We start from the raw sequence: 14,645 nt of genomic DNA, 5'->3' as shown, positions 1-14,645 counted from the left end.
CTCAACCTCAAAACAGGAAATTCCTGTTTACAAACACCCCCACTCCTGCCGTGGAGCAAAACACCTGCCGTGAGGCAGAATAGACTTAGTGCAGCTTTCCTGTGTAAACTCGCGGAGTAAGAACAATAAAACATTCAGTTGATGGCAACTTCTCTAATGTCGCATGTTTTCAGTGCGTGACTCACATGTGAATATATATTTTTGTATTTCTTAGCAAAGGTTCGGTGAACTGCGGTGGAACTCTGAAGTTTAATAAGCCAAAAGACATGGAGATACTGGCAGAAGATGTTCACGAGCAGTTCGTCGGCGGAACGACTGGAGGCAATGCCTTAGGACCATTTGCCCTTGCGTGTGGCAGCAGTTCGGTAGATGGTACGTACCGTGCAACGTGTTGTTACCGGCGCTTCGCACAAAGCGGTTCTTGTTTTATAGACCCCACAGGGATGATGGGCGAGTGGCTCTGCCGCAGCCTCCTCGCAAATCCACTTGTATCAAATTCTTAGGTTTTTTTGGTAAAGTCACAGTTACCGAAAAGTTACCGAAAAAACCTAAGAATATGAATCATTGCAGTCACGAAAGCTTCAAATCTAGAACCCTTGTATCAAGTTTCTCTCCGCTCATTCCTCCTCCCTCTGTTCCTCCCCTCACCTCAAGGATTCATGTCTCACTCAGTGGACGTTTCCCCAGGTCACTGCGTAGAGTGGAGTGGGCCCCGTCACACGTGGGTGTGCACTACTGCAGAAATACTTTACGGATCGCCGACGCCGGAAAAAAACCCAACGGAAATTAAGCCGGGAGTGTTACTGAAAATAATTCATTAGAGCACTTGTACAGAAATATGCTCGTCAAGTTTGCAGCAATCACTTCCACATATTCATGAGAGATCTGGATTGCATACAGTTATAGTCTAACAAGTCATTGGCAATTGTTCCCGAATATTGTGCCTTTGTATATTTCACTCCTTTTCATCGAGTAAACGTGCCCGCAGGAACCCCGTCCGCGGAGACGGAGCGAAGCGAAATGGCTCATTGTGCAGACGCTAGATGGTGTTGCTGCATCTCAGAACCGTGTGAGATGCGGATTGGCGTTGATTTGACTGCTTAGGGGGAGGGAGCTGGTAGCCTACGTTTCATTTAGAGCTTAAACAAGATGACAGCTCAGCAGTGCTTTGATGTTGGCTGCCGGTCGAGTCGCCCTCACAAAGAGCTTCTTAGCTCAATTTGCATTACCCACCCCCCTCACCCACTCACTCGGTCACTCACCCGGTCAGTCACCCACCCAGTCACCCACCCACTGACGCACACACTCAACCACTAATTCACTCATTCACCCACTCGCCCACTCACCTTACCCATTCACTCAGGCACTAACACGCCCACTCACCCACTACCACACCCAATCACCCACTAACTCACCCATTCAATCAGAGGTGTGGACTCGAGTCATGTGACTTGGACTCGAGTCAGACTCGAGTCATGAATTTGATGACTTCAGACTCGACTCGGCAAAATGTACAAAGACTTGCAACTCGACTTGGACTTGCATAACAATGACTTTGTCCCACCTCTGAGGTGTGGACTCGAGTCATGTGACTTGGACTCGAGTCAGACTCGAGTCATGAATTTGATGACTTCAGACTCGACTCGGCAAAATGTACAAAGACTTGCAACTCGACTTGGACTTGCATAACAATGACTTTGTCCCACCTCTGTCAATCACCCACCAGCTCACGCACCTACTCACCCACTCACCCACCTGCTCACTAATTGTCTGCCTGCCGAGTCGCCCTTGAAAAAGAGCCTCTTAGCCCAATGGGGCTTTACTTGGAGGAATAAACTTATGAGTCTTCCAATTCTGCGTTGAAATACAGTACGAGTCAGAGACTGAATACCCCCTCCTTTGTCGCACCCCGAGTTATTGTCATCGTCAACAGCCATGCTCCATGCACTGCTGGATGAATGGCACCCCAACTCGTCAGACTCCGTTTCCGTGGAGGTCACGCTCCCGAGCGAGCTCCCTCCTAATTCGACTGCTGCTCTCGAAATGAGTTTCAAATCTCGTCGCGTGTGCTAAATATTTCCTTGCTTGTTATTTAACTTAATGTTTTTATCTTTTCAGACGTACATCAGGATGCCAAAGATTGTACGTTCACAACTCTTTACACGACCGTGGCCACGCTCCCAGGAAAGACATCTAAATCTGACCAAACCGATGCATCAACGCTAGCAGAACCATCAAGTGCACCTGTGACGGCTGAGACGGCTACCTCTACAATGATCCCACCGAATGTGTCCTCAGGGCAATCGTCGTCTGTCAGCGCGCTATCTACATCGCCTCTTTCACTTCGGACGAGTCCCTTCTCAACATCTCTTGTGTCTCCAAGTGACTCTGCTTCTACTGACCTATATTCAGATCAAACATCTGACTCATCTGAACAAACATCAGAACCAACTTCACCAGAATCATGGCAAACAACACTGTCATCATCATCATCATCTACAGCAAGTGGTCCATCATCACCTCGGGTTTCTTCTGTATCATCCGTATCTTCTTCTGTGGCTTCTGCATCTGCTCTGTCTCTTGGAACAAGTCAACCTCTTGTGTCATCTGTTTCTCCACAATCACAGTACACAGGATCACCACTGTCTAGTTCTCCTGTGTCATCAGTGACTGATATCACATCTCCAGAATCACAGTACACAGGATCAGCACTGTCTAGTTCACCTGTACCAACCGTGACTGATCTCACATCACCGGTGTCCCAGAAGACAGAGACAATGACTGCAAGTGTTCCTGTACCAACTGTGACGGTTGCTTCTGACATGACTGTGCTAACATCACCTATGAGCCCCATGTCCACATCTGCAGTGTCACAGCAAACAACATCTGAGACATCGTCTGTTTCTGTGTCACAAAGCGATGCTGCTTCTACCGAGCTATATTCATCTCAAACAGCCATGACATCTGACATATCTGATCAAACATCTCCAGAATCACAGTATACAGGATCACCACTCTCTAGTTCTCCTGTGTCATCTATCACTGATATCACATCTCCAGAATCACAGGACACAGGATCACCTGTGTCTAGTTCTTCTGTGACATCTGTGACTGATATCACATCTCCAGAATCACAGTACACAGGATCACCGCTGTCTGATTCTCCTGTACCAGATGTGGCAGCTGCTTCGACTGTACTAACATCATCACCTCTGAGTCTCTTCTCCACATCTCATGTGTCACAACAAACAACCTCTGAGGCATCATCTGTTTCTGTGTCCCCAAGTGACTCTGCTTCTACTGAGCTATATTCAGATCAAACATCTGACTCATCTGAACAAACATCAGAACTAACTTCACCAGAATCATGGCAAACAACACTGTCATCATCATCATCATCTACACCAAGTGGCCCATCATCACCTGGGGGTTCTTCTGTATCATCCGTATCTTCTTCTGTGGCTTCTGCATCTGCTCTTTCTCTTGAAACAAGTCAACCTCTTGTGCCATCTGATTCTCCAGAATCACAGTACACAGGATCAACACTCTCTAGTTCTTCTGTGTCATCTTTCACTGATATCACATCTCCAGAATCACAGTACACAGGATCACCACTGTCTAGTTTACCTGTACCAACCGTGTCTGATCTCACATCACCGGTGTCTCAGAAGACAGAGACAATGACTGCAAGTGTTCCTGTACCAACTGTGACGGCTGGGTCTGACGCGACTGTGCTAACATCACCTATGAGCCCCATGTCCACATCTGCAGTGTCACAGCAAACAACATCTGAGACATCGTCTGTTTCTGTGTCACAAAGCGATGCTGCTTCTACCGAGCTATATTCATCTCAAACAGCCGTGACATCTGACATATCTGATCAAACATCTCCAGAATCACAGTATACAGGATCACCACTCTCTAGTTCTCCTGTGTCATCTGTCACTGATATCACATCTCCAGAATCACAGTTCACAGGATCAGCACTGTCTAGTTCTTCTCGGTCATCTGCGACTGATTTCACATCTCCAGAATCACAGTACACAGGATCACCTCTGTCTAGTTCTCCTGTGTCATCTATCACTGATATCACATCCCCAGAATCACAGTATACAGGATCACCAGTGTCTAGTTCTCCTGCGTCATCTGTCACTGATATCACATCTTCAGAATCACAGTACACAGGATCACCTCTGTCTAGTTCTTTTGTGTCATCTGTGACTGACATCACATCTTCAGAATTACAGTACACAGAATCACCATTGTCTAGTTCTCCTGTGTCATCTGTGACTGACATCACATCTCCAGAATCACAGTACACAGCATCACCAATGTCTAGTTCTCCTGTGTCATCTATGACTGATATCACATCTCCAGAATCACAGTTCACAGGATCACCTCTGTCTAGTTCTTCTGTGACATCTGTGACTGATATCACATCTCCAGAATCACAGTACACAGAATCACCAGTGTCTAGTTCTCCTGTGTCATCTGTCACTGATATCACATCTCCAGAATCACAGTTCACAGGATCACCAGTGTCTAGTTCTTCTGTGACATCTGCGACTGATATCACATCTCCAGAATCACAGTACACAGGATCACCTCTGTCTAGTTCTCCTGTGTCATCTGCCACTGATATCACATCTCCAGAATCACAGCACACAGGATCACCACTGTCTGATTCTCCTGTACCAGATGTGTCAGCTGCTTCGACTGTACTAACATCATCATCTCTGAGTCTCTTCTCCACATCTCCTGTGTCACAACAAACAACCTCTGAGGCATCATCTGTTTCTGTGTCCCCAAGAGACTCTGCTTCTACTGAGCTATATTCAGATCAAACATCTGACTCATCTGAACAAACATCAGAACCAACTTCACCAGAATCATGGCAAACAGCACTCTCATCATCATCATCATCTACACCAAGTGGCCCATCACCTGGGGGTTCTTCTGTATCATCCGTATCTTTTTCTGTGGCATCTGCGTTTGCTCTTTCTCTTGAAACAAGTCAACCTCTTGTGTCATCTGTTTCCTCTATCACATCTCCAGAATCACAATACACAGGATCACCTCTGTCTAGTTCTGCTGTGTCATCTGTGACTGATATCACATCTCCAGAATCACAGTTCACAGGATCACCTCTGTCTAGTTCTTCTGTGACATCTGTGACTGATATCACATCTCCAGAATCACAGTACACAGAATCACCAGTGTCTAGTTCTCCTGTGTCATCTGTCACTGATATCACATCTCCAGAATCACAGTACACAGGATCACCGCTGTCTGATTCTCCTGTACCAGATGTGGCAGCTCCTTCGACTGTACTAACATCATCACCTCTGAGTCTCTTGTCCACATCTCCTGTGTCACAACAAACAACCTCTGAGGCAACATCTGTTTCTGTGTCCCCAAGTGACTCTGCTTCTACTGAGCTATATTCAGATCAAACATCTGACTCATCTCAACAAACATCAGAACTAACTTCACTAGACTCATGGCAAACAACACTGTCATCATCATCATCATCTACACCAAGTGGCCCATCATCACCTGGGGGTTCTTCTGTATCATCCGTATCTTCTTTTGTGGCTTCTGCATCTGCTCTTTCTCTTGAAACTAGTCAACCTCTTGTGTCATCTGATTCTCCAGAATCACAGTACACAGGATCAACACTCTCTAGTTCTTCTGTGTCATCTATCACTGATATCACATCTCCAGAATCACAGTACACAGGATCACCACTGTCTAGTTCACCTGTACCAACCGTGTCTGATCTCACATCACCGGTGTCCCAGAAGACAGAGACAATGACTGCAAGTGTTCCTGTACCAACTGTGACGGCTGCTTCTGACGCGACTGTGCTAACATCACATATGAGCCCCATGTCCACATCTGCAGTTTCACAGCAAACAACATCTGAGACATCGTCTATTTCTGTGTCACAAAGCGATGCTGCTTCTACCGAGCTATATTCATCTCAAACAGCCGTGACATCTGACATATCTGATCAAACATCTCCAGAATCACAGTATACAGGATCACCACTCTCTAGTTCTCCTGTGTCATCTGTCACTGATATCACATCTCCAGAATCACAGTTCACAGGATCAGCACTGTCTAGTTCTTCTCGGTCATCTGCGACTGATATCACATCTCCAGAATCACAGTACACAGGATCACCTCTGTCTAGTTCTCCTGTGTCATCTATCACTGATATCACATCCCCAGAATCACAGTACACAGAATCAGCACCGACTAGTTCTGCTGTATCATCTATCACTGATATCACATCCCCAGAATCACAGTACACAGGATCACCAGTGTCTAGTTCTCCTGCGTCATCTGTCACTGATATCACATCTTCAGAATCACAGTGCACAGGATCACCTCTGTCTAGTTCTTCTGTGTCATCTGTGACTGACATAAAATCTCCAGAATCACAGTACACAGCATCACCAATGTCTAGTTCTCCTGTGTCATCTATCACTGATATCACATCTCCAGAATCACAGTTCACAGGATCACCTCTGTCTAGTTCTTCTGTGACATCTGTGACTGATATCACATCTCCAGAATCACAGTACACAGAATCACCAGTGTCTAGTTCTCCTGTGTCATCTGTCACTGATATCACATCTCCAGAATCACAGTTCACAGGATCACCTCTGTCTAGTTCTTCTGTGACATCTGTGACTGATATCACATCTCCAGAATCACAGTACACAGGATCACCAGTGTCTAGTTCTCCTGCGTCATCTGTCACTGATATCACATCTTCAGAATCACAGTACACAGGATCACCTCTGTCTAGTTCTTTTGTGTCATCTGTGACTGACATCACATCTTCAGAATTACAGTACACAGAATCACCATTGTCTAGTTCTCCTGTGTCATCTGTGACTGACATCACATCTCCAGAATCACAGTACACAGCATCACCAATGTCTAGTTCTCCTGTGTCATCTATGACTGATATCACATCTCCAGAATCACAGTTCACAGGATCACCTCTGTCTAGTTCTTCTGTGACATCTGTGACTGATATCACATCTCCAGAATCACAGTACACAGAATCACCAGTGTCTAGTTCTCCTGTGTCATCTGTCACTGATATCACATCTCCAGAATCACAGTTCACAGGATCACCAGTGTCTAGTTCTTCTGTGACATCTGCGACTGATATCACATCTCCAGAATCACAGTACACAGGATCACCTCTGTCTAGTTCTCCTGTGTCATCTGCCACTGATATCACATCTCCAGAATCACAGCACACAGGATCACCACTGTCTGATTCTCCTGTACCAGATGTGTCAGCTGCTTCGACTGTACTAACATCATCACCTCTGAGTCTCTTCTCCACATCTCCTGTGTCACAACAAACAACCTCTGAGGCATCATCTGTTTCTGTGTCCCCAAGAGACTCTGCTTCTACTGAGCTATATTCAGATCAAACATCTGACTCATCTGAACAAACATCAGAACCAACTTCACCAGAATCATGGCAAACAGCACTCTCATCATCATCATCATCTACACCAAGTGGCCCATCATCACCTGGGGGTTCTTCTGTATCATCCGTATCTTTTTCTGTGGCATCTGCGTTTGCTCTTTCTCTTGAAACAAGTCAACCTCTTGTGTCATCTGTTTCCTCTATCACATCTCCAGAATCACAATACACAGGATCACCTCTGTCTAGTTCTGCTGTGTCATCTGTGACTGATATCACATCTCCAGAATCACAGTTCACAGGATCACCTCTGTCTAGTTCTTCTGTGACATCTGTGACTGATATCACATCTCCAGAATCACAGTACACAGAATCACCAGTGTCTAGTTCTCCTGTGTCATCTGTCACTGATATCACATCTCCAGAATCACAGTACACAGGATCACCGCTGTCTGATTCTCCTGTACCAGATGTGGCAGCTCCTTCGACTGTACTAACATCATCACCTCTGAGTCTCTTGTCCACATCTCCTGTGTCACAACAAACAACCTCTGAGGCAACATCTGTTTCTGTGTCCCCAAGTGACTCTGCTTCTACTGAGCTATATTCAGATCAAACATCTGACTCATCTCAACAAACATCAGAACTAACTTCACTAGACTCATGGCAAACAACACTGTCATCATCATCATCATCATCTACACCAAGTGGCCCATCATCACCTGGGGGTTCTTCTGTATCATCCGTATCTTCTTTTGTGGCTTCTGCATCTGCTCTTTCTCTTGAAACTAGTCAACCTCTTGTGTCATCTGATTCTCCAGAATCACAGTACACAGGATCAACACTCTCTAGTTCTTCTGTGTCATCTATCACTGATATCACATCTCCAGAATCACAGTACACAGGATCACCACTGTCTAGTTCACCTGTACCAACCGTGTCTGATCTCACATCACCGGTGTCCCAGAAGACAGAGACAATGACTGCAAGTGTTCCTGTACCAACTGTGACGGCTGCTTCTGACGCGACTGTGCTAACATCACCTATGAGCCCCATGTCCACATCTGCAGTTTCACAGCAAACAACATCTGAGACATCGTCTATTTCTGTGTCACAAAGCGATGCTGCTTCTACCGAGCTATATTCATCTCAAACAGCCGTGACATCTGACATATCTGATCAAACATCTCCAGAATCACAGTATACAGGATCACCACTCTCTAGTTCTCCTGTGTCATCTGTCACTGATATCACATCTCCAGAATCACAGTTCACAGGATCAGCACTGTCTAGTTCTTCTCGGTCATCTGCGACTGATATCACATCTCCAGAATCACAGTACACAGGATCACCTCTGTCTAGTTCTCCTGTGTCATCTATCACTGATATCACATCCCCAGAATCACAGTACACAGAATCAGCACCGACTAGTTCTGCTGTATCATCTATCACTGATATCACATCCCCAGAATCACAGTACACAGGATCACCAGTGTCTAGTTCTCCTGCGTCATCTGTCACTGATATCACATCTTCAGAATCACAGTGCACAGGATCACCTCTGTCTAGTTCTTCTGTGTCATCTGTGACTGACATAAAATCTCCAGAATCACAGTACACAGCATCACCAATGTCTAGTTCTCCTGTGTCATCTATCACTGATATCACATCTCCAGAATCACAGTTCACAGGATCACCAGTGTCTATTTCTTCTGTGACATCTGTGACTGATATCACATCTCCAGAATCACAGGACACAGAATCACCAGTGTCTAGTTCTCCTGTGTCATCTGTCACTGATATCACATCTCCAGAATCACATTTCACAGGATCACCTCTGTCTAGTTCTTCTGTGACATCTGTGACTGATATCACATCTCCAGAATCACAGTACACAGAATCACCAGTGTCTAGTTCTCCTGTGTCATCTGTCACTGATATCACATCTCCAGAATCACAGCACACAGGATCACCGCTGTCTGATTCTCCTGTACCAGATGTGTCAGCTGCTTCGACTGTACTAACATCATCACGTCTGAGTCTCTTCTCCACATCTCCTGTGTCACAACAAACAACCTCTGAGACATCATCTGTTTCTGTGTCCCCAAGTGACTCTGCTTCTACTGAGCTATATTCAGATCAAACATCTGACTCATCTGAACAAACATCAGAACCAACTTCACCAGAATCATGGCATACAACACTCTCATCATCATCATCTACACCAAGTGGCCCATCATCACCTGGGGGTTCTTCTGTATCATCCGTATCTTCTTCTGTGGCTTCTGCATCTGCTCTGTCTCTTGAAACAAGTCAACCTCTTGTGTCATCTGTTTCCTCTATCACTTCTCCAAAATCACAGTACACAGGATCACCTCTGTCTAGTTCTCCTGTTTCATCTTCGACTGATATCACATCTCCAGAATCACAGTACACAGAATCCTCACCAACTAGTTCTCCTGTGTCATCTGTGACCGATACCACATCTCCAGAATCACAGTACACAGGATCACCACTGTCTAGTTCACCTCTACCAACCGTGACTGATCTCACATCACCAGTGTCCCAGCAGACAGAGACAATGACTGCAAGTGTTCCTGTACCAACAGTTACTGCTGCTTCTGGCGCAACTGTGCTAACATCACCTATGAGCCCCATGTCCACATCTGCAGTGTCACAGCAAACAACATCTGAAACATCGTCTGTTTCTGCGTCATCAAGCGATTATGCTTCTACCGAGCTATATTCATCTCAAACAGCCGTGACATCTGACATATCTGATCAAACATCTCCAGAATCACTGCCGTTCACCGACTTGTCATTTGCGTCAAGCGCGTCTCCATCAGCTGTGACATCGCAAGAGTCACAACAGACTGAATCGTTCACTTCTGGGTTTTCTGTCTCAACTGTGACAGCTGCTTCTAGGATAACTCCGCTACCTATGAGCCCCGTGTCTACATCCCCCGTTTCTCGATTGTCATCGACACATGCAGCGTCTGCGTCACCAGGTGCTTCTCTTTCCACGGAGATATTTTCACCTCAAACCTTCACGGCATCCGAATCGTCTGACCAAACTTTGGGACCAACTTCATTCACTTCGACACATCCAGAATCGCGGCAAACAACACCGTCCTCCTCAGTACCCAGTGGCTCACCATCGGCTCAATATTCCTCAATGCCACCTGCATCGGCTTCATCATCGGAATCCATGGCTTCTACATCTGCTTCTTCACGCACAACATCCACTTTTACGTCTGAGCAGTCAAGTCACCTCACGCGCACGGAGGAAGCGACTCCCTCTGATTCTCTTGCATCAACATCTCCGAAATCTCAAGAAACAACGCCACCGTTGGCATCATCAGCATCGCCTAGTGCGGCTTCCTCAAGGCCGTCGCAGGCCGTCGCGTCTTCAGCTTCACTCCCGACCGCGACGTTCTCGTCCATCCCCACGTTAACGACCGTCGCCTTGACCACAGCTGCCGAGTCTCGGGCCTCCGAAGCCCCGGCGACGCTGAACGAGACGATGGTCGCCAGGGCGGCCCCCGATCCTCGCTTCTCCGACTCCCCCGACGAGCAGACGTTCAGCCTCAGGTTCAAAGTTCTCAACAAGGAGTTTGTCCCGGAGCTTAGCGATCGGAACTCGGGCGAGTTCCGACAACTATCGAGCGATTTGAATCAGGAGGTATGGAACATTGAGTTACTCGGAATGAATGTTTGTTGCACATGCATTTACAGATGAAGGCCGTTGTTCATCTTTTGCAGTTGCGCAGCTATTACGGAGTGTGCAGGCGGTGCAACTGCACCAGGCCCCATGAGCCAGAGGGGCCCAGGTACCGGGGCCACGAAAGTGAAAAATTGGTTCAGGGCGGCCACCATTTCATTCCGTGCACCAGGGGCCCCGTGCCAACCTCGCTGTAAAAACAGCGTATCGTGTTGAAGGATGAATCCTACATTTTACCTTTTAGCTACAGTATGTCTCGGCCAACAATAATCAATAGCAACACAGACCTTTTTAGGAGGGCGGTCCTAGCGTTGGGATGTTTGGCCAAGCCCTGAATGATTATGAAAAAGAAGAATAAGAAAAAGAAGAATAGTTGATGTTTTACTTACGTGACTTAACCGAAAAACCTAAGAATATGAATCTTTGCAGTCACGAAAGCTTCAAATCTAGAAGAAGAATAGGGTTTACCCTTTCTGGCAATAAAACAGGTGTTAAGATGTTCAAACGCCAAATATATACCTTGTGCAAGGAATCAAGTGTATAATAACCACAGCTACTTGTGGTGAACATACAAGGGTAAAACCTATGCTTATTTTTAATACTTTGATACTGGCAAAAAGTTCCCATGATATACCCTGAAAGAATGTTTCACATGCGGGAGTACGCTAACATAACCATAACAGTTGCATGCGCACAAGGGGATAACGGTGGAAAGCAGTGATCACGCTTACTGTACTGCCGGCTCCTGATCACTCATCGAATGGTAATCTTCATGAGCCCCAATTCACCCAGACTCAAACAACAGTGAAGTGCAGAAAAGTGGTGCCAGGCTACCTAATTGTTGTCCTCCCAGAACGCTTTTTGCAAACTTACACAAGGAAAAAAGTGCGTATGTACGTTGAACTTCTTTCGCACCGCACGTAGCCAGCCGTGCTAATTGTAGGTGCCTGTTTAATTATGCATCTTTGATGTGTGAAATCTTAATTGACATCCTGTGCATATAATGTCTTAGAAAATACTGTGCAGTATATCATTTAAACTAGTTTGATCGAGTTATTTTAAACATTTATCAACATTATTCATGGATGTATATCATCATGATAAAATGGCCAATCCAGCAGTGGGTTAACCATGGCTGATGTTGAACCAGTTACCTTTATATCTAGATTTTACTGAACTACTGGAATGGCATGTGAGCTGTAATTGTGTGTGCCTGTTATATTGCATTCCACAGGTGAAATCCATTTACAAAAGCGGTCCACTATCGAAATACTTCAAGCGGAGCAGGATGCATTCGTTCAGGTGAGACTTCACCTTACATTCTCTCGCTCCCGAAGTTTGCTCAGTAGCAAGCGACAATCAGGTCAAGTCAAAGAAGCCATCACGGCCAGTGTCACTGGTGCCGTTTCACGTGGTTGTCTTTTTTTTGCTCTCATTTATATTTTGCTTAATTGCTGTACCTTTACATTCCTGCTTTTGTCCCCAGGTCACTGTTGCATCCTGGTCTCTTGAGTCCTCGCTTGGTTGAACAAAATCAACTTGATTAATCCCTGCCTCACACACACATGTCTCTTACAATACAATTGACCGTTCTGCTTGTCGTACGGCTTCTGATGTAGATGCAGTGCAACAACTTACAATTTCACATTCAGGTTATCAAGCCATATCCATACGGAAGAAGAAGAATTGACCGTTACACTCCTTTAAAGTGGTTTATGTAGCCTGCGGTGCGTCTGTCGCTTACCATCGGAGTTGACCATCTCTGCTTTTCCAAACACATAGTTAAATCCGAAACCAACTATTAAGGCTTTGGCTCGCATCGTGATTGTCATTTACACGTATAGCCTTGTTTTTTTTGTTCCGTAGGGAAGGCTCGGTGGACTGCCACGGAACCCTGAAGTTTAAAAGGCCAAAAGACAAAGACATCCTGGCAGAAGAAGTTCACGAGGAATTCCTTGATGGCACAAACGGAGGAAATGAATTGGGGGCATTCGTTCTTGCCTGTGGCAGCAACTCTGTGGATGGTGGGTATGACGGATGTCTTCCTGGTTTTCCAATTAATCCGAAACATCTGAATATTGGGCCTACTTACAAAGATTTGTACGATCCAGATTTGTTTTTGGCGTTGTTTCAGATTGGTCTGAAAACGCGATATTGTAGGAAATGACATCGCCCCTATCCCATCGCTTCTGCTCCTTTCCCAGCAAAGTGCCGTTACGTGACGTAACTGTGACGACGTGTGAAATAACTATTAAATATATATAACAGGATTGAAATATAGAAAGCTTTACATTATAATTACAGGTTGTATTGATTTTACACACTTTGTATTCAAATGTTAATACTTAGAATTACTAAAATTATTACATTTCTTTTTGTAATTCATGGGAATTATAAGCAGTATATACATTTAAATTCGACAATATTAAAATACAAGAACAAATGAGACATTGGTCCTGAATATCAGATCATCCGATATCTTGAAATATTTGACCTGAAACCCACCCTGTGTAGGTGGAGTGTGTACGGATTTTAATAATCAATAAGATCGCTGGCATTGTCGATATACAGCATAAAGAAAATGTGTAACAACCATTTTCCCATAACGGTGAAAGGCCATTAGCTTTTTGAAATACCTAAATTTGATTTATCTCAGTAAAAGGCCCTTTGGGGTGGAGTTTATTTTACTTAAATTATTTGCCTGCTATAAATGTCCACTATTATGTGTGGCCAGATCACTTCTTTAAAAGAGCTACATAGCTCAGTGGGCCTTACCTGGTAAAATAAAAAAATTGTTTGGTTTTTAATAGATTGTAATTTTTTTGTGATTTGCTTCCCTTTCTTATACTTTGCACTCCTATCATGTTTTTGAACTTGTTTGTTGTAACATTCTGACCTGCCCCGACTGGACATGTGAAAATGAGCTTAATAGCTCATCGGATTCCTCCAGTATGAGTAAAAATTCAGATTTTGACCAATTTGGCAACCCGAGTTCGATTCCCGACCATGGTTAATTTTAGTGGCGTATGATATCTGAACCAGTCCTGGGCCCCCCTTCTCCGAGTCGTACTGAAGTATGGTCCGTGAGGGATGGTGACGTCAATTGAGAGCCCTTCATTCAGTAGTGGCTGATGATGATGAAGTTATTATCGAGCTGTTTATTATTCATATTTGCTGGTTTTCTCATTTTCAGACATACATCAGGATGGTGACAAATGTCAGCTCACGACACCGTACACATACACGACCACCTCCTCCAGCGAAGCGAGTGAATCCGAGCAAAGCCATTCGCCTACCACCACTGCTGATACCTCCACTCTGCTCGAGTCGGTACCAACGGGGATGTCACGTATCGCCCCTGTGACAACTGTGACGACTGTTTCCAAGACATCCGCACCGACTGCGACTTTGACATCACCAGTCATCATCGTCATTGTCATCGTCAGCTGAGACTGCTGAGTCTACATC

The 14,645-nt window shown here is 45.2% G+C and overlaps 1 protein-coding gene across 1 annotated transcript in view; it reads left to right on the top strand.

Annotated features, from left to right (window-relative positions):
* Nucleotides 1-14,645, top strand: part of LOC133354049 (uncharacterized) — a 26,655-nt gene extending 12,010 nt beyond the window's left edge. Inside the window, exons 7-11 of the mRNA XM_061570596.1 lie at nucleotides 215-372; nucleotides 2,119-11,138; nucleotides 12,412-12,479; nucleotides 13,044-13,201; nucleotides 14,371-14,645. Of these exons, the coding sequence (XP_061426580.1) occupies nucleotides 215-372; nucleotides 2,119-11,138; nucleotides 12,412-12,479; nucleotides 13,044-13,201; nucleotides 14,371-14,627 (9,661 nt within the window). The 3' untranslated portion in view covers nucleotides 14,628-14,645. The remainder of the gene's footprint in view (nucleotides 1-214; nucleotides 373-2,118; nucleotides 11,139-12,411; nucleotides 12,480-13,043; nucleotides 13,202-14,370) is intronic.

Source organism: Lethenteron reissneri, chromosome 46 (assembly GCF_015708825.2).
Source record: "Lethenteron reissneri isolate LAM-NWPU_2019-01 chromosome 46, ASM1570882v1, whole genome shotgun sequence".
NCBI classification, from domain to species: domain Eukaryota; kingdom Metazoa; phylum Chordata; class Hyperoartia; order Petromyzontiformes; family Petromyzontidae; genus Lethenteron; species Lethenteron reissneri.
Note: the sequence above shows the minus strand (reverse complement) of the source record. Positions and strands in the feature narration are given on the sequence as shown.